Source organism: Trichosurus vulpecula, chromosome 1, assembly GCF_011100635.1.
Source record: "Trichosurus vulpecula isolate mTriVul1 chromosome 1, mTriVul1.pri, whole genome shotgun sequence".
Taxonomy (NCBI): domain Eukaryota; kingdom Metazoa; phylum Chordata; class Mammalia; order Diprotodontia; family Phalangeridae; genus Trichosurus; species Trichosurus vulpecula.
The window spans coordinates 233,373,707-233,397,956 of NC_050573.1; the positions used below are offsets into that span (position 1 = coordinate 233,373,707).

A 24,250-nucleotide genomic window follows, 5' to 3' on the forward strand; every position below is an offset into this window, starting at 1 on the left:
GGCTGCATCTTGAAGGAAGAGGAGGGATTCTGTGAGGCAAAAGTGAAGGAGGAAGCACATCCAAGAATGGAGGGCAACCAGCGCAAAGATATGGAGACCAGAAGTAAGGATTTGATGTGTGAGAAACAGAGAAGGCCAGTCGGACTGGATTGCAGGCTGCCAGTGGGGGAGTGATGCCCAAAGGTGCTAGAAAAGATAAGTTGGGGCCAGATTGTAAGGTCTTTAGGAGCTAAACAGAGCAGTTTCAATTTTATCCTTAGGGCAATAGGGAGTCCTTGGAGCTGATCGAGTGGGTGAGTGAGATGGTCAGATTGAAATTTAAGGAAAATGCTTTTGGCAGCTGTGTGGATGATGGACTGGTCAGGGAGAGATTTGAGAGAGGAAGAACAACTTGGAGGCCATTGCAGTATTCTAGGGGAGAGATCCTAGACCCTGATAAGGGCCTGAACTTAAGCAGTAAATGTGTGAGTAGAGAAGGATTAAGGTCAGGTGAGAGAGATGCTGGGGTGTCATTTTTGTTATTTTCCTCTCTTATAGAGAAGAAGGAGGAGGCAAGGAGAAAAGATGCTGTTTATGTTGCAGAATGTGTATCTTTTTTGGTGTGTTTGAAAATACATGAAGCCCTTGACATACCATCCACATGATTTCAAAGGTGCCTCATAGCCAACAGTCATATTTTTTTAAACGAATCTTTAAGGAATTTCTGTTTAATGAAATTGGGCAATAGGAGAGAAATCCAAAGAGAAGGACTTTAGATTGGTTGGTTTACTTGTTCCCCTGCTCCCTATGATAATTTTTTTGGACAATTTTGGTTTACAGTTGAGAAGAGACCCCTTTAGCTAGGTTATATTATTTTCACCATTAAAGAGAGCCAACTTTTTGCCTTTGGACCTTTGTAACCTCACTTGCAATTGAAGCTTGATTAATTATTTCTCCCTCTCATCAGGGACCCACAGGCAGATTTCAACATGTAATTGGCTCAGCAAGAAAGGTAATGACTTAAAAATGTGTTTGAAGACAACTCTTTCCCGCCCTCCCCATAACATTCTGAATGTCTCTTTAGAGATGTGGGGTGTGTGATTAAGGCTTTTTGTGCTCTGACCAGTTCAGAGCCCCTTTGGAGTTTTGTTCCAAATTCTGAGGGCATGTATTTTTTCAAAGGCCTAGCCATGCTGGCAGTAGAAAACTTGATAGATCCCCCTGCCTGGGAGCCCCTGGGCACCTTGACAGAAATCATTAAAAACTTAATTATACTAAACAAAGGCAAGATGCCTATGAAGAAATCCCTAGTGTTGGGAAAATTGGGGGAGGGGAGGAATCCTCCCAGCCACATGAATTCTCAAATGGTATTCAGCTGATTTGGTGTAACTCTGTACCTAGTTTTGTTTGGGGTTTTTTTTTGGGGGGGGGCATGTCATGAAAGAAAACTAGTGTAGAAACGAAGACATCTTTATTCTTTGTCCTCTTGCATGCTGGTAGAAGAAGCAAAATCTGGCTTAAATACATGTTTCATGATTATTTTCCCCCCTGATACAAGAACATTCTTGTTAATTAAAACAATCAGCCCTCTCAAAAGGAGAGATATTTCTAAAGTACTAAATTGTTCTTGGCTGTTTTCTGAAGCGTCTGTAACCTCGTGGATGAAGTACCTAATTGTGCTCTTGTTAAAATCATCCCTCTCATTACATGGCTGAGAATATTTCTAAGATGATGCCTCCTTTCGTGCATTAGTGCGCTTCAGCCCAAGCCTCTCGGTTTGGTGAGACGGGCTCCAAGTCTCTTGGTTTGGTGAAACTAGGTACTAACAGCACTAGCCATAGCCAGACATAGGCACCTGTTTCTGTTATCAATACATCAGTGGTCTCTATAATGAGATCCTAATACATGCACAGCATTTGTGGTATAGTGAAAAACAGACTGGACTTGGTATCGAGAGACACAGGTTCATGTTTGACCTCTTACATTTAATCACTGACCTCTCTTGCACATCGCCATCACAATAACTAATATTTATATAGTGCTTTAAGGTTTGCAAAGCACTTTACAAATATTGTGTCATTTGATCCTTACAACAGCCTTGGAAGATAGGTGTTATTATTATCTCACTTTTATATATGAGGAAATTGAAGCAGACAGAAATCAACTGACTTGCCCAGGGTCACACAGCTAGGAAGTGCCTGAGAAAAAATTTTAACTCATATCTTCCTGACTCTGGGCCCAACTATTTTGTGTTGGGTGACCATGGACAAGCACTGATCTTGGATTTCCCTATTTGCAAAATGAAGAAATGATGCCCACAGAGCCGATGTGATTAAAAAAAATGAAATCGTGTAAGTTAAAGTGCTATACAAACTTTAAAGCACTATGTTATTAGAAATGTTATTTTTATTATGCTAGGTCATGTGGAGCTAAGAGCAGCACCACGGAAGATATAATTGGTTCATAACCTCACAGAGTTTACACTCTTGCCTCAGGAACTGGCTTTGTCACATGATATGTGCATCCCTCTAAAGGCAGTGTAGAGTAAGGGAAAGAGAACTCGTTTGGAAGTCGGTTTCCCAGCTCTGTGGGGACTGGAGTCAACCAATTAATCAGCAAGCAGTGTGCCAAGGAGTACTGAGCCATAGAAATCCAAAAACAAAAGTGAAATGGGCTTTGCCCCCAGGAAGATTATATTCATTGTGGGGGAGACAACATATACGTCTAGATGCATGGTATATAGAAAGCAAAAACAGGATGATTTAAAGGGATAAGGACATTAACAACTACAGAGATTCAAGAAATGCTTCGTGGAAGAGGTGGCTTATGAAGTGAGTCTTAAAAGAAACTAGGGATTCTAACTGATGGGGAGATGATAAAAGGGACCCAGGCACAGCAAGAGAACAGGCAGGAACAGGAAATGGAGGGTCATGTATGAAGGGCAATCAAAGACCTGTTTGACTGGACCACACTGAACTTGAAAGGGAGTCCCAGTGACTGGAGTCTATGACAGAGTCTACTGGTCTTTCACCAAGAAAAAATAAACACAGTGGAAATAAGTGTGTTCCTTTCTCCCTAGTTATGTATGATAAGGCGGGGTTTAGTTGGTCTCTAACATCCCTTCCTAAATATGTGAGACTGTGTTCCTATAAAATGGACCTGTGGCCCATAAACATGTCATATGTACATAAAACACAACTTTCAAGTTTTCAATCTCTGACATTAAAACTGATTCAGCTTATAATATGTTGCTCTGTTACAAGATATAACTGAATTTGACCTTTTCTTTCCTCCACCCCACACCCCCAGTTCAGGGCATGTCTTTTTCAGTTGGACAAATAAAACCTCTTTTCTTTTATTAGTATTACTTTCTCCCTACCACCCACTATACTGTTGCTACAGCAAATAAGAGTGTATTCACCACAGACCTTGTGTACTCCCATATGATTAGGAAGCTTTTTTCGGTCTTTGAGAAATCTAGATTATACTTCCTTCAAACAAATAGTATGATTTACTGAGGGATTTTCTCTACTTTACCAGTTGTCCCTTTGATCAGCACACTAGTGTGGCATAAATAGTGTGGATACCAGCCAAAAATTTTCTAAAAGAGTGAGGCAAGAACTATAAACTATAAAAGGGCCTTTTTACCACCAGGATTATCTTAAATGCCTGTCCTGAAATCTTGGGTAACCAGATTAATAGGTACTTTGCCATACACTGATGTGAAATGACTTAATTCCATCCATTTGGTGATAGGAATATATTTCTGAATATATGTCATATAACCCAAAGCAGTACATTGGCTCTCAAAAAAACCATGGCATGAGAGAGCTGTTCATTTGGGAACACAGTGTTTTATTTCATTTTTTAAAATACATTTTAACCTGCACCTTCAGCCTTCCTTGTATTCACAACTCTTCTGAATCTAACAATAATTTGTCAAGGTCTGGTCACTCGGCAGTTCCTCAAATGCAGGTAGCTGCTGGGTACTATGCCTGTAACCACTTCTACATGCTCCCATAACATTGACTTCTGAATAACTTTATGCCTATAGCAACTTAAATCCAGTTATCATGGATTTTAAAATTCGTAAGAAGTTTGGCCAATGTGGGTCCATGGGAGTTGGGGAGGGAGATATAAAGAAAATAAACAATATTTCCTTTTTAAAGACCCCATTATTTATGCAGGAACAGGCAATTGACTGACAAACTGTGTTTTATTTTGTTGTTCTTGTCAGGCTAAAGCTATGCTTTATTTTGGGCTTAATCTCTTGCAGTATATGGCTCCTTAGCCATAACCTTCCATGGTTACCCTCTTTTGCAGGTTGACCATGGGGTAGGGTGGTAATAAGTGTTTTATACGTACTCATGACCCAACCTGACAACTTCATTAGTGAGCACTCACATTTGTAAACATCCTGGGTCTTGTAAGGAAATAGGAAGTTTTCCTTCAGAATCCGCAGCCTCTTACATTCTGTTAGTTGAACTACACCAAGAGAGATAACCTATTTACATACTAAAAAGGTCAGTGTTGGACAAATCAGCATTTAAAGATGAATTTGCTGCTGCCGCCTGCAAGTGAAGCATGAGAATTCAGGTACAGCCAGCAATTTTGCTGTCTCGTTATCTGCATAGACAGGGAGCATTAGTAAATATTCCTGAGACATCTTGGCCACGCTGTACCCAGAGTGCTTTATAGAGAGGCCAAGTGATTGACAGGTTCATTTGTAGTTTCAAACCTTTCTGATTACTAATGGGTATTGGCAGTGGAAGGGGTTATGTAAACTGTGGATCAGGCTCATCAACTAAAAATGGTGATTAATTTAAGGGTGTAATATTTGCATAATAGATGCTTCGTATTTTCAGGACCAGTTAGGAAAATACAGACCATTATAATAGGTTTTAAATTATGTGGCTACTGCTTACTTAACCTATCATTTGCATTAGCAAAAGTAGATTTTTAGATTGCTTAAAGTACTTCTTTTGTAGTCTTTCTCTTAAAAGTCTTTAAAATATCCAATTTTACTAATGTATGATGAAAGTACCTCAAAATAAATTCCTTTTTATTGTCCGCACACTAGCTTTCCCAGCACCTCCATAATGTTTTTGTTCCTTATCTGGTCTCACTATCTAACTCGATCATCCCCATATAACTCAGGCTCTTAGACTGTGGAGTACATAGGAGGAAACGTGGGTAGAGTCTAAACCTCTTTAAAGGCAGACTGATTTTTCTTTAAAGGTAGAAAGCCCAATCGAGAAAGCTAATATGCCCTTTGGACAGTACATCAAGCTCACGAGGTCAAAGCAAAGGTCTGCCGAGCAATGGTAATATCCAACCTTCTACATGTAAGCAGTCATCACCATATAGAACAGTTTCTCTTAGATTTGTCATAAACCCGAAGCCTTCACTCCAAAAAGAACAACCCCTGTCTCTCAGTGCTGTGTCTTATTTCCACTTCTGCTTTTGCACAGCAAATCCAATCAAATCAGGAAGCACTTATTAAGTATTTACTGTGTGCTAGACACTGTGCTAAGTCCCAGGGATATAAAGTGATACAAAAAAAATCTCTGCTCTTGAGGAGCTTATAGTCTGATGAGGGAGATAGCGTGCAATTAACCATACAAACAAGATATATATGTATATAATAAATTGGAGATAATCTTAGTGGAAAGGCTCTGGGAGGAGGGGTGGGTGGCACCTCAAGAACGTCTTCCTGCAGGTGGTGGGATTTTAAATGAAGTTCGAAAGTAGTCAAGGAAGCCATGAGGTAGAAATGAGGAGAAGGAATATTCTAGGCTGAAGGACAGCCAGTGGACGAGCACAGAGTCAGGAGAAAGTGTCATGTGGGAGAACAGCCGAGAGGTCAGTAGCACTGGATCACAGCATATGTGGAAGAGAGGGAAGTATAATTAGCCTAGATATGCAGGGAGGCGGAGGCTGCTAGATGGCTCAGTGGCTAGAGCACTATATCTGGAGTCAGGAAGATCTGAGTTCAAACTTGGCTTCAGACACTTATTAGCTATCAGGCAAGTCACTTTAACCTCTGTTTGCCTTGGAGACATGTGGATGGCTCAGTGGCCCTGAGGCCGCAGGTTCCCCACCCCTGGCTTAGCAGATAGAGTACTAGGCCTGGAATCAGGAAGACCGGGAGTTTAAATATGACCTCAGACACTTACTGGCTGTGTGACCCTGGGCAAGTCCCTTAACCTCTGTTTGCTTTAATCCACTGGAGAAGAAAATGGCAAACCATTCCAGTATCTTTGCCAAGAAAACCCATGGACATTATGGTCCATGGGGGTCACAGAGGACAACTTAATAACAACAACAAAATGCTGGGAGGGGCCAGGTTATAGAGGGCTTTGTTCATTAGTGGCTGTAGTTGAGCTACAGTTGTACTCCATCTTATAGTGGTTCCCTCTTATTTCTAGGATCAAATAAGATAATATTTTAATATATATGTATTATAATAAGGTATTGTATTTGATTTCAGAGGTAACAGGGAACCATTATAGATGGGGTACAACCCCATTCAAGGGGAAGCAGACATGACCTTTTTCCAGGGCCTACCTCTCTTGTCAATGCAACAAACATTTAATAGGTCTCTAGTACAGGCAAGGGATAATGCTAGTCCCTGGAGATGCAGAGATAAATTAAGGCTAGTCTCTGCCCTCAAAGAGTTTATTGCTGGGGTGAGGGAAGAGGGAGGATATGACAGACAGTTCCCTTTCCACACTGTGGGGGTTAGGGGTGCAGCACCCCTGTGATCTGGAAAATCCACATAAAATTTTTCATCCTCCCTTCATACCACAGAAGAAGTCTCATTTTTTTCTTTTTCTTTTATGGGGTACTTGCAGTATCTTATTGTAAAATTTGGGGTAAGTATTTGGTCATCTGACTTCTATAAAATTCAAAAAAAATTCCCATCTGATTCCTTATGCCAACCCACAATATATTGAAACCATGATGTAGAAAGTCATGATGTGGAAAGGATGACTGTATGCGTAAACAAATGTAATACAAGTAGGGGGCTAAGGAGAGGCACCAAGTGTTCTAGGAATCTTTGAGGAGAGGCTGAACACTGTCAGCAGGATAGTAATCTTGTTTTGCCTGTGGTGCTGTTTGGTTCACAGGGGATTCAGATGAAACTACACAGAAAATCAAATGTATCATCTGAGGAGCTGGTCATAGATTGACAGCTCCCACCAGTGGAACTTTGCATAGTGTCCTTCATGGGAGGAAACTCACCAGCTGCAGCTACAAATCCAGATGCTCCAACATGCCCACCAGCCCATATCCTGTGTAATCACCTGGTGGTTTGGTTGGCTGTCAGACCCAGGAGCAAGAAGGAAAGAGAGTCTAATAGCACTGATGTATTATTTATGGAGAGTCTCTCCTCTTCCCCCTCTTCATAGACATCTCACCCATTCCCACAGTTTGAATGTCACTTTGGCGCCTCTGACTCTTATATACCTCTAGCCTGGGCTGTCCTTCCAAACTCCAGATCCATATTTCTACTTGCCTGCACTTGGACAGCTACACCCAGATGTCCCTCCAAAACAAGTTCAACGTATCAGAAGTTGAACTCATCTCTCCCAAAACTTATCCCTAACCCTGTACCTTCTTCTGAATCACTCTTTCGGTAGGTGTGGCCACCACTCACTGAGATTCCTGTTTTCAAAACCTTGATATGGATTCTTCTCCTCTCATATCCATTGTTTATCTAGTCCTGTTACCTCTGCCTCTCCCCCATCTCAGTTTTTGACATGTTGAATTTGTTATGGAGGAACATCCAGGTGTAGTTGTCCCATAGACATGAAGGGATAATAGAAATGGGATTTGAGAGAGAGGGAGAGAGAGAGAGAGAGAGAAAGAGAGAGAGAGAGAGAGAGAGAGAGAGAGAGACAGAGAGAGAGAGAGAGAGATAATGCTTCTATAAGTATAGAAGTGATATTCAAGCTGAGTGAAGGGATTGAGATGTCTGTAGGAAAGAGTATACAGACAGGAGACACTCTTTCCCAAAGATTGCCCTCCTGGCTCTGCTTCTGCCTCTCTGGATTTTGCCTCTATGACTCAATTGCCTTCTTACTCTGGAATGTCCCTTCCCTTTCCTGTGGTCTTCTCACCCTGGAAGGTTCCTCCATTCCCATAGTTCGCTTCTCCCACTGGTGAGTTCATTCTGCATCCTCCATTTTGAAGAAAGGCTGGGCCAGCCATCCTTCATTTCTCTATGGACTGGACTTCACCACCACACTCCTGTTTGGAAAACGTTCCCATCCACCTTCCTTTCAGGTCTCTTTTATGTATTATCTTCCCCACTTAAAATGGAAGCCCCTCCAAGTTATGGCTTACATGTACATAGTAAGTACTTAATAAATGCTTATTAATTTGACTTCACTTTATCTGCTCCATCCTGTCTATTACCCCAGCTGTTACCCTGATATAAGCCCTCATTACTACCCGCCTGGACTATTACATTTCCACCCACCCTCCTTCTACATCCGTCCTTCATACTGCTACAAGAGCTATTCTTCTTCTCAAAGATCTGGCCATATCATTTAAAAATGCCCTGACGAACAAAGCTGGAGAAAATCACAGAACTGTGTTGACTGGGTTCTCTACAAATCTACGTTTCATAGTCTCAACTGGGCATTCACTATGGCAGGGAAATCCTTTTTAAATGCCCTAATTGACTCACTATCTTACTCACTGCTGCATCTCTTCCAAAATGTTTCATCCCTCCTCACACCTCCCATGACTCACCTACCCCACACCCTCTCAGCTGAAAAACTTGCCTCATATTTCCCTGAAAAAATTGAGGCCATTCACTGAGAGCTTCCTCTTTTCCCTTCGTCCTAATCTCACATCGTGAAAATGTCTTCTGCCACATTCTCCTCCTATAAGGGGGCAGTTCTGTCCTTCCCTAATTATGGCACAAAATGGTATACTCTCCAAGAGAATACAGAGACACTGAAGAAAGAGGGACCCAGATTGATTTTTTAAAATTATTTTTAATATATTTTATTTTCTCCCAATTACATATCAAGCAGTTTTTAACATTTTTTAAAAGTTTTGAGTTCCAAATTCTATCCCTCTATCCTTCTGTTCCCTTCCCCGTTCCTGAGATAGTAAGCAATCTAATATAGTTGATTGATAGATAGATAGATAGACACACATGTACAATCATGTAAAACATTTCCACAGTCTTCCATTTTGTATAAGAAGACTTGGGGGAAAAAAAAGAAAGAAAGAAAGTGAAAAATAGCCATCTGTATTCAGACAGTATCAGTTCTTTCTCTGGAGTCAGATAGCATGCTTCATCCTTAGTCCTTCTGGATTGTCTTGAATTGTATATACCACCTTGATTATTAATAGGTTTTATTAGGCTTAATTGGGAGAGTTTACTCATAAGAGGCCAGTCATCCTGGGCAGCAACAGGACAAAGTAACGTCCCGGATTCTTGTACCAACCCCAGATCAGGTCGGGTATTATGTAGAAACAGAACAAAGAAGGCATTGTACCAGGGATGGCCCAGGGTCATGTGCAAGTTTTCCTGTGTGATGGTTGAGGCTTCTTTTGCTTTCTACATTTATTCAAGGTAGTTTACATTCTTCCTTGGAGTCATAGGTCACATTTCCACTCTGGCTGTCACTGTGTACCTCCTTCACCCCAGTATCACAAGAAGAGGTGGCCCTTCTCCTTGGCAAGGCTAACCCCTGTCCATGCACGAGTGATCCTGTTCAATCTCATCTTTTCCAGCAGATTACCCCCTCTATCATTCCAGTTCTCTCGCTTACCTTCAATTTCCCCCCATCTGTGGCCAGCAAACACAACCATTTTTCTGTCTTCCTCAAAAAATCATCATTTGACCTATTTGTTCCTGCCAGCCATCTGCCTCTTCTCTCTTTTCTAGCCAAAGTCTCAGGTAAGGCTTTCTGCAATCGATGCCTCCACTTCCTTTCCTCTGACTCCCTTCTTAACTCTTCCTTTCCTACCAACAGCACTCCTAAGATTTCATCATGCCCCTCTTCTGAGTACCTCCTCCCTCCCTCCCCCCCCCACTTTTCAGTTTCCTTTTGTCATTGTCTTCTTCCATTAGAATGTAAGCTCCTTGAGGGGAGGGACTTTTTTTTAATTTGTATCCTCAATGCTTAGCTCAGTAGCAGGTGCTCAGTAAATGTTTTTTGACTACTCTCTGTAGTCCAGCTTCTGACCTCATCAAGCGACTGAAGCTGCTCTCTCCAGAGTCGCTAATGATCTCTTTCAAAATCTAATGGTTCTTTCTCCATCCTCCTCCTCCTTGACCTTTTTATAGCCTTTGACATGGTCAGTCACCTTCTCCTTGATGCTCTCTTCCCTCTAGGTTTTCTTGGTATTGCCATCTCCTGGCTCTCTTCCTACCTGTCTGACTGCTCCTACTCAGTCTTCTTTTCTGGATATTCCTCCACATCACACCTGCTGAACGGGGATTAGGGGTAGAGCAGGCCTTATCCTGGGCCCTCTTCTCCCTCTATACTATTTCACCTGGTGATCTTATCAACTCCTGTGGGTTTAACTATCATCTCTATGTAGATGATTCTCAGACTTATTTGCCTAGCCCTAACCTCTCCCCTGGGGGCAGCTAGGTGGTATGTTGGAAAGAACACCAGGCTTGGAGTCAGGGAGCTCTGAGTTCAAATCCAGCCTCAGATACTTACTAGCTATGCGATCCTGGGCAAGTCACTTAACCTCTATTTGCCTTAGCTCCTTGTCTTTAAAATGGGGCACACTGGAGAAGGAGACGGTGAACTACTCTGGTATCTTCACCAAGATGACTCCCTGGACTTGTCCATGGGATCACAAAAAATTTGGATGCAGTTAAACAGCAGCCTCTCCCCTGGCCTATTCTCTTGCATCTCCAGCTCCTTATTGGACATTTCAAACTGAATGTCTTATAAAATCTTAAACTTAACACATCAAAAAGTGAATTGATTGTCGTTTCCCCAAAACCCTCCCCTCTTCTTAACTTACCTATTACTATGGGAAGTGCTACCAGCCTTCTGGTAACTCAGGTTCACAATCTAGGAGTCATCCTTTCCTCCTCACTCTCTCATTCCTCCCACCTCCACATTCAGTGAGTTGCCAAAAATACCTTCACAATGTATCCCCTTCTCTCCTCTGACACCGCCACCTCTCCAGTTCAAATCCTCCACCAACACCATTCTTTCTGGACAATTGCGATAACCTACTCAATGCCCCTGCCTCAAGTCTCTCCCATTTCCAGTCTGTCCTCCACTCATCTGTCAAATTTATCTTCATAATGTCACCTCTTCCCCCATTCAGTCAACTCCAGGGGCTCCCTCTTGCCTCCAGGATCAAATAAAATACCCTGTTTTGTTTTTAAGCCCCTCCATAACCTTCTCCCTTCCTCCCTTTCCAGTCATCTTACTCTTTAATCCCACCCCCATATTCTGCAATCCAGTGGCACTAGCCTCCTTGCTTTTCCTCAAACCAGATACTCGGTCTTCCAATTCTGGGAATTTTTACTTGCTTTCCTACATGCCTAGAACTAACTAACTAACTCTCTCTCTCTCTCTCTCTCTCTCCTCATCTCTACCATCTAAATTCCCTGGCTTTTTTCAAGTATCAGCTAAAATCCTCCCTTCTGCAAGAAGCCTATCCTGATCCCCTTTATGCTAGTGCCTTCCTTTTATTGATTATTTCTATTTTATCTTGTGTGTGTGTGTGTGTGTTTCTTGTGTATACAGAATTGTTTACATGTTTTATCTCTTATTAGACTGTGAGTTCCTTGACAGCAAGGACTGTCTTTTACCTTTTCTGGTATCTCTAACTCTTAGCACAGGGCTTGGCACATAGTAGGAACTTAATGCTCGTTGACTGATTCATGTTCACTACTAAAGTTCCTTTGCTTTAACTTTACTTGGTAGTTTAAAAAGCCGCCTACTATACAGACCTAACCTACCTTTATCCACATACGTTATGCCACATCTAAAAGTAACTACATGTAGTGTGCGTTCCTGCCTCCCATGCTTTTGTTAACATTATTCCCTATGCTAGAATGACCTACCACCTCTCTGTCTATCTGTCTGTCTCTCTCTCTCTCTCTCTCTCTCTCTCTCTCTCTTTCACACACACACACACACACACACACACACACACACACGCTAAATTCCTTTCCTATGCTTAAAGCCATACATAAATCATCCTTCCTTTTTGAAGCTTCCCTTGATCCCACCTCTATTCTCCTATTTACTATGTGCCTTTGGACACATCACTTTATTAGATCTACCTGCTCTTGGGCAAGAATTCAGAATAACTTGCATTCTTCACAATGCAAGCACTTGGCACAGCTTCATTTGCCATTCATTTTATAGCCCATTGATAGAACGAGGTGACACAAAGTCCATGCCCAGCTCGACATTAGTCATCTCTGTAAGGATGTGGATGACATTGAACACCATTCCAAACCACAAACAAGTATGCCCTCATCATTTTCCTTGCCCTATGACATGCTCATTCACCATCATTTAACTTTTACTCTCCTGAGGCTTCATAATTAACCATTACCTTGCGCACAAACCTCCCTGCATGGGGAAAGTCCCCCATTTTGGAAGGGTCTAAAATTCCCTTTCTCCCCTTACGATTCCTGCAGAGCCATCTTTCCTTTTCTCTCTCTAATCCCATTTACCCATCATCAGATCCAGCTATCTTTACTGATCCAACTCCTCAAAAGTAGAATTTCCAGCTGATCAGTGAATGCCACTTACCTATGATGAGTTCTTGACAATTAGTTAATGCTGCTTATCAATTACCTTTGCCTAATCCATTTGAAAATCCCTGGTGTGCCTGAGTTTCTAATATTACCCCAACATGTTTAATCCTTCAGCCTGTTTCCTCATCTAGAAAGTAGGAGGGTTGGATTAGATGATCTTTCAAGTTCCTGTTAGGCCTACATGCTGTGATCCTATAATGCTCTCCTTTCCCCGTGCCTCCCACATAGCACTTTGTTTGGAACCTCTCTAATGACATGTTATTTTGTATTATGATTATTTTTGTATTGGTATATGTATGAGATTTGTAATGGTATGAAAGCAGCATAGTACAATGAAAAGAAAACAAAACTTAGCATCAAAAGACCTAGGCTTGAATTCTGGCTCTGCCATTTACTGTGCGAAGTTGGGGGCCATCTAATCTCTCTGAGCTTTCTTATCTTTAAAATGACTATACTAATATTTACACTGCCTATACCACAGTGCTGTTGTGAGGATCAAATGAAATCATATTTGTAAACCTTAAAGCTTTATATAAATGTCAGACATTTTTTTCATTACTTCAACGTCAGGCCACCATGATGATATGAGAGAGAAATGCCTTCACACTAGTAACAAAGCATTCCCTTCAAAACCCAAAGAAGGACTTCCCTGTAAAAATAAAATAAAAGATATGAAGAGACAGAAGGGAATTCTGTTAGGAGAGTGTAACACAGGGAAAAGAGAAGAAAGATACCTAAACATTTATTATGGGGCCAGTTCTAATAAGGGGAAATTTGAGAAATCCATGTAAAGTCTTACACTTGAATTTAAAAAAAAAATTCACAAGTACAGTGATAAAGAAGATTGGCCAGGCAGCAGTTCATGTGAAAATAAGATCCAGGGGTTTTAGTAGACTTTCAGTTCCATATGAATCACCAGTGTGATAAGATAGTCTAGAAAACTAATGAACTCTTAGGCTACATCAGAGAAATCAAAGATCAGTATTACAGCTCTTTTTGTGGTGGCAAGAAAAAATGGAAGCTAAGGGGATTTCTATCAATTGAGGAATGGCTGAATAAGTTGTGATATGTGAATGTGGAGTATTATTGTGCTGTAAGGAATAAGGAAATACGTGATTTCAAAGAGCTATAAAAAGACTGATATGAAGTGAGCAGAACCAGGAGAATAATTCATACCATAACATCAGTATTATAAAAATGAACCCTCTTGAGAATGAAATGAGCAGAACTGGGAGTATTATTTATGCAGTAATAACACTGTAAAAACAAACAACTTTAAAAGCTATAGGAACTATGATCAGTACAATTAACACTCTTGATTCCAGAGGACATGACTGAGCATTCCACAGTATGAGACATGTTCTCCATGACGGAGACATGATGAATTTAGAGTGCAAAATTACGTATGTGTGTATATGTATATATGTATGTATGTATTTTTGTATATAACCATTGAGGAAATTTGCCTATTTGTTACAAGAAATTTGTTTTTCTATTCTTTGTGTTTTTCCAATATCATGGAGAGTCAGGAAAAGGAAAGAGATTTCTGTTCTTTAAAAAAATAGCCGGGGGTAGGACAGTGCTACAGATATAAAATGTTGTATGCACCTTCAGATGGTCACTATATTATTGTTTTGCTTTGTTACAAGAGACCTCTCACAAAGTGGGAGGAATGTGCAAATGTTTGTATTGCAAAAACAATGCACAGCAATAAAACTTTTAAAAAGAAAGAAATCGTAGATTACATTCAGACAGGCATAGCCAGGACTAGAAAGGTGATGTTCTTAGAATGCTCTGCTCTGGTCAGACTGTATCTGAAAATAGTAGTGTTTTCAGTTCATATTTTTAAAAGGATGTCACATAGTATTCAAAGGACAGTTAGGCTGATAAAGGGCTTTGAGATTGTGCCACATGAGGATTATTGGAAGGAACCTGGGGACATTTGGTCCAGAGAAGAGAAGACAGGACTTTGTGGTGACATTACTCTATTCAAGTATTTGAAGACAGATTAGCTTTTTTCCATATGGCCTTGGTGTATGGGGTGTTAAAGGAAGCCTAGCACCTCTGGTATGAAGGCTTGCCAAGCTCTTTTCAGGGCTGCTCACCCCTCTTTGGTGTCTACCTGTCACCCAGCTCTCCCCTGTAGCTCCAAGGACCTATAGCATGCCACACCCCAGTAAACCATCTCGGCAGATGGGCCAAATCAAATGGAGGGTAACTGCTGGGCCTCAGACCCTTCAGCATCTACCCCAAGCTTCCCCTTTTTGAAATGGGCAAATGAGAATGGTTTGTTCCTATTTGTTCCAAAGTGACTGAAGCAGGCACTGTGGAGCCTTTAGAGGTTGGTCAGACATGGAAGATGCCAAGGCCATCTATTGCATCCCAGTCATCTTGACTTTTGTCCTACCAATGGACTTAATGACTGTGGAAGAGAGAGTGAGACTGACAACTTTGTGCAACTCTGCCTCACTTAAATCCATTTCCTCCAGGAGTCAAGACATCACCCGATGGTGTCATTGGTCCTCTTTGAAAATACAGGACAAACAACAACCCAGCCTTGGAGGGCGGAACAAGGAGCAATGAGTGGAGATTATGAAGAGGGAAAGGTGGACGTGTTCTAAGCAAAGTCTTCCTAACAACTGGAACTATCCAAAGATGGAAAGGAATGAGCAGAAGGAGATAGAAGGGGATTCCCCTTCATTGGAGGTCTTTAAGCAAAGACTAGGTGATCTTTTTGGCAACTAGATGGTACAGTGTATAGAGTAAAGGACTAGGGGTCAGGAAATCAAGAGTTCACATCCTTCCTCACCCTTACCAGCTGTGGAACATCAGGGAAGACCCTACTTCATAGGGTTGTTGTGAAGTTCAAATGAGTTAATAAATGTTAAAGCCCTTTGCAAACCTTAAAGTATTATATTAATGCTCATTGTTATTATCATTATCATCTTTATTATTATTTTCATCCAGGTAAGGGTTGCAGTGTCTTCTGAGATGGCATAAGAATTACAGCATATGTCAGAGTCATCAGAAGAAAGCTAAGGAGAACAAAAACATGTTTTTTTTTTAAGCTCTGTTGAGGAAAAGAAGAGGATCTCCACATTGAGATCCCAGATCCTCCATACTAGAACAGACCATTTAATGAGTTACTGTAGCTAAAAATATCCTGATGACCAGCTTCTTCTGGTAGTGCTCCTGCCCAGTCCTAATGAACCTGACTTACAAAAAATATACAATCACTTTGATGCATGCATGGCCTGTACTTGCTTCTGCTAGAGCCTGTGTTCCAGGGACACACAGGTGACAATAGCTTCTGAAAGCCCAGGATCACTTCTAAGTGCCTTACTGGAGGCTTAGTGTTACTATTCATTATCATAATAGCCATTCATCACCTCAGACTTGGCCTGGACTATATGCTCCAGGAATTCATGGCCCTTGCCTTTCTAAACTTTGTTGTCTTCCACTGCACAGAGCACAGTGAACTCTGTAGGCAGTGGTCAGCTGGGTGACTCAGTGGATAGAATACTGGACCTAAAGTCAGGAAAACTTGAGTTCAAATCTGGCCTCAGACACTTCCTAGCTGTATGACAAGTCACTTAACCTCTTTATGCCTCAGGTTTTTTTGTCTATGAAACGGGACTAATAATAGCACCTACCTCCCAGAGTTATTGTGAGAATCAAATAAGATAATTGGAAAGCACTTAGCACAGTGCCTGGCACATCATAAGTGCTATAAATGTTAGCTATTCATATTATTAAGATTTGTTAAGTTAGGTTGAATAAAGTGATTCCATATGGTGCTACTTTTTCCCCCCAGAATACTCTACTGAAAGTACACAATTGGCCCTCCACCAGTCAGTTTTCCTGTCTACCATGTCAACCCATCCCTCCCGAGACCTTCCCCTCTGCAGGGAACAGCATTGCAAGCTTCTTCCGGGTGTGGCTGATATCCAGGCAAGTGAAGTAGCCAATTGGACTGTTGATGAGGTGAGAAATCTATTTCCTTTCTTTGTTTTGAAGCTTTTTGAAGGAGAATGTCTAAATCAGAACTGTGACATTTAAAATGGCTTTCATGGGGGCAGCTAGGTGGCATGGTGAGTAGAGGACCAGCCCTGGAGTCAGGAGGACCTGAGTTCAAATGCGACACTTGACACACTTACTAGCTGTGTGACCTTGGGCAAGTCACTTAACCCCAATTGCCCTGCCTTCCCCCCTCAAAAAAAAAAAAAGAAAATGGCTTTTGTGTTCACGTCCTTTTATGCCTGATAAAATAATTTTTGCTAAGTGTGTGTTTTTTCTCCTCCAAATGAGATTTTTTGAAAAATATGCATGGAGCCCTTGGTTCAGTAAGAAAGGGAGGCTATGGTCAATGCGTAAGATCTAAGTATATCAGGTGTAAGCCAGAAAAAGGCAAGTAAGATCCCTTCCTTCCTTCCTCCTCCCTCCTGCCTCATGCAAGGATGGCTGACTGGCAGAAGCCTCTTACGTTAGGGCTAGGTGCCAGTATCTCATCTTAAAATTTGAAGTTCTTAGCCTCAAAGTGGCTAAGTAGGCCATTATTATAAAGTTTTTCAGTTGTGTATGTCTGCCTCCATTTTGGTTATAGACAAGCAACATAGTGTATATTCTGATATTCTGATAAAGACTAAATTAGATGCTTCCATCCAGAGAGAGCAACCCTAGCCAATCATGAGTCCAACGTGTTACTGGCCAGGGAGAACCAACCATTGAATCCAGGTGACCTATTGTAAAGGTATGGTGAATCAAAAAACCATGGTAATCCCAAGGATGCAGTCTGGTTGTGGCACAAGAAAAAGGAAGTACCTGTAACACATTAAAATAAATGTAGGCAGGGTGAGTAAATATAGGCAGGTACGGGAGCATTTCCTTTCGAGAATCAGCAGAAGTCAGTTCTACCCACCAGATTAAACATGGATGATTGGTGGTTAATCAGCTATAGGACAAGAATTTAGCAACCTCAAACCACATAGGGCTGTAGTTAGAAGATCTCTTTTGGAGACGGAGAATTTTCCATAATTGTCTATTCCCTTAGGTAGTATTTCTTGCCTTTATTTGTCATTCTGTAAATAAAATATTTTTTAATGTTCTTGTTAGTTTGAGTGCTTACAGGAGATTAGACGCCCCTTGGGGGAAGCAAATTGAGAAAGACATTGAAGTTTCCAAGGATTCCCTAGTTATGAGTACAAGACAGGTTTCTATGAAAGCCCTATCCAAATTGCACCCCTCCTCATCTGTCAGAATAAATGCTCTGATGCCACCCAGGTTATTATGTAAGCTTGAAGGGGAAAAGAAAGTAAAGATCATAAAGAAATCATGAAAGCTATTTAAAGGTAATTGGTTAGTTTGGGTTCCTTTGCCTCAGTTTCCCATCTTTATCTTAACCCTTCTTATTTTGCTTGCTGGTAGAACAATTTAATCATAAAGGCCAAAGCTTTCATGACAGTATATTATTCACTTAAAATTTCATGCATAGTCACGAAACATCAAAAACTTGTATTTTGTATCATTTGATGGTTTACACATTGCTTTCTTGTACATTTTCGATTTAGTCCTTAAAGGAATCTGAGAGGTTGGTAGTGAATTAGCAATACTGTGATTTCATTTCTATGGGGACCTGCCAGGTGAGGAAACTTGCCATTTTGGGTCAGTACCTTCTCGGTAACTTACCATCTTAGAGAGTTGCCAAGAACATTTTGAGGTTAAGTGACTTGCCCAGGGTATTGTGATAATTAGGGTGGGACTTTTTTTTTTTTTTACTATTTTCTCTTTTGGAATGCTGAGGTAATCAAATACCTTTGATAAGTTTTGCCTTTCAAATGTAATACCAAGCAAAGTAGACTTCTTGTCTTTTGTTTCTTTGATTGAATCAAGAGTCTTTGACTTGCTTAAGAAACAAGAAAGCCTAGTTCACATAGGTTTGAGTCCCATGGTTGTGATGCCCTCTGACCCTGAGAAGGGTATATAAGATCTGAGGTTGGCGTTTTGTTTTGGGCTCTCACTCACTGGAAGAGTGATTTGGCCAGATGAGATTCTGGGTAGCTGTTGTTAAGGGCCCCCTTCCCCACCCCGGCTTTGAAAACCCAGTTGTTGGTGCTTCTCTTTTTGGTAACTATGTATGTGATGTCTTGATCAGACAAAGCCTGTCTGTTGGTCTGTTTGTAGTTTCTGTTTGTATTTGCTCTGAAGTTCAGGGTGCTGACTTTTTCCCCTGAACTAAGTGAATGATATATGTATGTTTAATTAAACTGAGATTGTTAACCCCTTAAAGTTTCCTTAAGAAAGCAGATGAAAGGACCTGTCCTAGCAGCCTTTCTGTGTGCTGGTGTTATTGGCCTTACACAGCCACAGTAGCAGCAAGTAACGTTGTTACACAGGATCATGCAGCCAGTTATATGTCAGAGCTGTGACTTGAACACAGATCTTTCTGACATTAAGGCCAGTTCTCTATTAACCAAATCACTCTTCTTCTCTGCATTACCGTCAAGCTTAAGTGACCTGTCTAAGATCACCCAGCTTGTCAGCATATTTAAAGCCTATATTTAAAATTACTTTTTTGGCTCCAAATATAGTGTTATTTCTCCTACCATAAACTTCATCCCAACAAAAATGTGAAAATACATAGGAAGACTTTAGGTTTCTCAGAACCTTGCTTACTACTGCTCATGACTCTTTCCTGAATTAAGGTTATTCTCTGAGAGTTGCTATTTGCCCAATGGCATCTTGGTGTTCCAATAGAATTCATTCATTTTCTTACCACTGAATTCCTTTTTCTCAGAGGGTAATGTATTCACCTTGACTTTGCAGAATTATGGGATTAGGATTAAAAGGGATTTACAAAGATCACTCCATCTGACCCTCTCATCATACAGAAGAGGTAACAAAGAATTAGCTGAGGGGATAATATCAGAGGGAGAGTTTCAGTTTGCTTCCTCTGATGACAAATTCAGAGCGCTTGTGACCACACTACACTGCTAGAGATCAAGCCCAACTTTAGGATTATTGCTAATATACATTAGCACTAGCATTACCCAGGTGGCAATGCCAGTCTATTGGCTTAAGTGCTTAGTGTTGTACTGGACACTATGCTAAGAACTGAAGATACAGAGAAAAAACAAAAATCTTCCTTTTCCTCAAGGAGGGCCTTCTGACTGGGGAGATAGTATGCGTACGTATGCATACTAGACACATAGAGAATAAGAAGTAAGGAAACAAGCATTTATTAAGCACCTGCTATGTACCAGGCACTGTGCAAAGTGTTCATTTGGTCTTCACAACAACCCTGAGAGATGGTTGCTATTTGTATCCCTCTTTTACAGTTGAGGAAACTGAGGCAAAAAAAGGGTTTTTAGTGATTTGTCCGGGGTCATCCTGCTATGGGAAATGCCTGAGGTCAGATTTGAACTCTGGTCTTCCTGACTTCAGGCCCAGCCATCTATCTTCTATGCTAAGTAATCATAAAGGAGAAGGCATCAGTATGTGAGGGACACCTTTGGCAGGAGGTAGTATTTGAGCTGAATCTTAAAGGAAGCCAGAGGTTCTAAGAAATGAAGATTTAGGGGAAGGAGAGTTATCGCCCAAAGGCAAGGCCCTAATGAGAGCAGGGCACAGAGGGTGAAGTAAGCAGCATGCCTGGGTTTCTCTAAACGAAGGAGACATGCAAGAGATATCATGGTAAAAAAAAAAAATTTACAAAGGCAAGCACAAAACAGAAAAAAACCAGTCACAACATATGGGTTTCCTTTAAATTTTAAGTTTAATCAGGATCAATTAAACCATGCATTGCTCTTAATTTTCCTCAGAGCAATTTGGGGACTCTTACTGAAAATAGTCTCTTATTTTCCCAGTATTTCTCCTTGGAGGTTAGAGAATGTATTTTTTTTTCTTTTTCCTGAGCATGGAAGAAAACTGAGTTTAAGGTAACCCAGTATTTCAGAAAAAGGGTAGAACCAGATCGCTTAATCAGTCACCAGATGCTTTTAAGAACTTTCTAAAATCATTGCACAGGGGACACAGAAATCTACTCTCCAGCCCCTTGCGCTTTAGTTGATTGTGTCTTCAGGTGCTTATCCTTGAGTGGCTCCTGAGAGTGTGAATATTTGCATCAACTGTTCCAGTATTCTGTAAGAAGTCAGCTGTGTGACCACGCTGATCAAATCCATGCTTTTTTGTTCACCCCCTTGCTTTTTCTTTTATACTTGAAATAATGAGATCTAGCAAGGAAGCTGGGGCAACTAGGTGGTACAGCAAACAGAGCACTGGGCTTGCAATCAGGAAGACTGTTTTCCTGAGTTCAAATCTGGCTTAGATACGTACAAGCTGTGTGACCCTGGGAAAGTCACTTAACTCTCTTTGCCTCAGTTTTCTCATCTGTAAAATGAGCTGAAGAGGAAGATGGCAAACCACTCCAGTATCTTTGCCAAGAAAACCTCAAATGGGGTCATGAAGAGTCAGACACGACTGGAAAAACAGCAGAACCAAATTCATATAGGTTAGCACCTAATGGTTCCATATACGTTAAGCTTGTCTCTCCGTGTGGATTTTGATCTCCTCGAGGTTTGGGATCATGTCTTAAATTGCTCTCATATCTCCAGTTGTACCTAGCACAGAGCTGGACACACAAAAATAAGGGACACTGCAAAGTGGGGTTCAGTGGGGAAGATATTTCCATTGGCCGCAGTTTTATAACATTTTTCCAACAGCTTGAACCTGGTGTGGAATTCTGATTGACGCTGGTGTTCAGAATAGAAGTCATTTGAGAAAGCAGTTCTGGGATGGCCGGATTAAGAAAAATGACTTCTGTGCTTCCTCAATAGTGAAAGTGATGGAGCAGAATCTTGTAACAGTATGTACAAACGAACCACACCCTGTGGGTTAACTACCATTCTCTTTAGATGACAAAGATGACGTGATGAAAGGATATACTCTCTTTTGTCTAGGTACAGAGAAAGAACTATTCCATATTGTTAGAAATTTGGTTCTAACCAAGTTTGATTATTTCTGATCATGTTTCGTTTGAGTTGACCAATATCATTCTGCTTGCAGAGTTTCATTTGGCCTTTGAACTCCACTGATAACTCTCTTTCAGACCAGTACAACGTGGCAGTAGGTAGGGACCAAAATTAAAACAGGCTAAACTTCTTCAGGCCACAGACAGGTTTTTAGTGGCTCACTTTCCAAGTAAAGGTATAATTGGTGATTTAACTATTTTTGCAAATAATCCATATTTTTAAAAGGGAAATTTCAATTGATATCAATGATATCAATAATATTACTTATTACTTAAGATTTTTATTTATCATGAAATCACATTAATGTTTAAAAAAAATTACTTTACTACGCTCACTTTGTCCTTGTTCAACACCAGAAACCACCAAAAACACAGCGAAAAGATATGACTATCACTCCTCCCAGACTACAGACAGACTGACAGTGGTTGTTTGCCACTAGTTATGTGACAAACAGGAAAGAGTTCGCAGTGGCAGCCTACTTGCCAAGTTACATGACAGGCGCAATAGTTACTAGTTGAAGGTGGGTTAAGTGGGACACAGATGAAGCACTTGTTACATCTTTACTTTCTTTTGTATCCTCTCCGTTTTTCAAGGGCCATCTGAAACCCTTTTGCAGGCCACAAGCAGCCCACAGGCCTTATATTGTGCAGGCCTACTCTCTTGCTTTAGATTGTAAGGTCCTTGTGGGCAGGGCCTATGTCTTTTCCAACTCTTTGTCTTTCTCTTTCCCTTGGCCTAGAATAGTTTCTGCACATGGAAATATTTTTTTCAAGGAAATGAATTTCACAGGACACACTCATGGCACATATGAGCCCATATATATACATATTCACATACACACCATCTTGTATTGTCATTGTGTTTGTCCTTCGTTTTTGAAGAGGACCATGACATCAGGGAAATGACATGACTTGCAGTTGACTTTGATTTGAGTGAGGGAGGGCTGTGCAAAGTCACCAGCCTCACTTTCTCCTCCAGAGCCATCTGGGTCCAGTGGCCTGATATTCACCAGGACTACTGGAGATGACCCAGGATGCATTGGGAGACCCTGGCCCTTTTAGGCTAAAGTCTTTTCAGGCTCTCACTTTGAGTGAGGTAACGCCCATTCAGTGAATAGGCCTCTTTGAGAAGTTAATCAGGGGATGTATAGTGTGTTAAGTATGTACACATACATGTTATGGAGGTAGGGTGGGCAAGCCATATGTATCTGTCTCACCAGCTGCTGCAGACAGCACTTGTTAAGTGTTGTTGGCAAAAGAACAGGAATTTTTATTTCCTATATTGAAAAAAAAAACTTTTAAAGCACTATATAAATTGCCCCATCCCAACCAAGTGCTCCCCAAATGTTCATTAACGCTAAAAGATGGCAGTCGCTTTCAAAGCAAGCTTTACACAGGGGAATGCAGTTCAAAGAATCCAGGGCACTGCTAAGCTGAGGATAGGAATGTTATTCAGTTGGACCTTTGGGAATAAAACAGGCAAATGACAAACTCAGCTGTTTAAAAAAAAAAAATGAGACAGGCAGGGAACATGATCCCAAATGTCCTGTAAGGTGGTACAGTCGGGCACACTGAAACAGGCTCAGCAAAATGGGGAGCATCGGCATTTGGAGGGATCTAGAGGAAACAGCAAGCCCACTGGAGAAAACTAGGCCTGCTGAGCTCCAGAGATGGATGTCAACAAAAGTAGGTTGTAAGCAAAGGAGGGAGGGAAGTTTCCAGGGCCTAGAAAGGCAAAGCTTAGACTCTGCAGATTGCTGTGTCATTCTTCATGTTCAGGGTTCTCCCAGAGCAGTGATAGGCTTTAACCATGTTGTAAAAGTCATTCCACACACCCTCCAAGAGAAGGATGTCTCCCTGAGTCATTGGTGGGGGTCATGCTGACCTGCTCCCAGGCCCACTGACTCTGGAACCAGCACTCTTTCCATGTGACCATGCTTTATCTTATTATTATAGGTACAAGTTCTATATTAGTTTTAAGCTTTTGATCAAGAATCCCTCATAGTTAAGTTTCATGGAACTTACTTGTTGACATCAAAACAGAAAAGATAAACTCAGCTGGGATTCAGACTGCTATTTTTGGAGGGGCTGGGAAATCCAGTGGTTAAGCCATGAAGATGTCAGGACCACATAAATACAGGCACTGATCACTGGCTGCAGAATTTGAATCCTGTGCTATTGGTATCATTCATTGCATAGGCAACCTCTCTATAGTTGGGACCTTGTTCAGTTGCTTTCAGTTGTATCTGACCTTTTGTGACCTCATTTGAGGTTTTCTTGGGAGAGATATTGGAGTGGTTTGTCATTTCCTTCTCCAGCTCATTTTTACAGATGAGGTAACTGAGGCAAACAGGGTGAAGTGACTTGCCCAGGGTCATACAGCTAGTAAGTGTCTGAGGCCAGATTTGAACTCAGGAAGATGAGTCTTCCTGACTCTAGGCCCAGCACTCTAGCCACGGCACCACCTAGCTGCCCTT

The 24,250-nt window shown here is 41.2% G+C and overlaps 1 protein-coding gene across 1 annotated transcript in view; it reads left to right on the plus strand.

Annotated features, from left to right (window-relative positions):
• L3MBTL4 (L3MBTL histone methyl-lysine binding protein 4) overlaps positions 1-24,250 on the plus strand; it is a 394,385-nt gene that overhangs the window by 358,399 nt on the left and 11,736 nt on the right. The window contains exon 16 of the mRNA XM_036741011.1: positions 16,563-16,732. Coding sequence (XP_036596906.1) covers positions 16,563-16,732 — 170 coding nt within the window. The remainder of the gene's footprint in view (positions 1-16,562; positions 16,733-24,250) is intronic.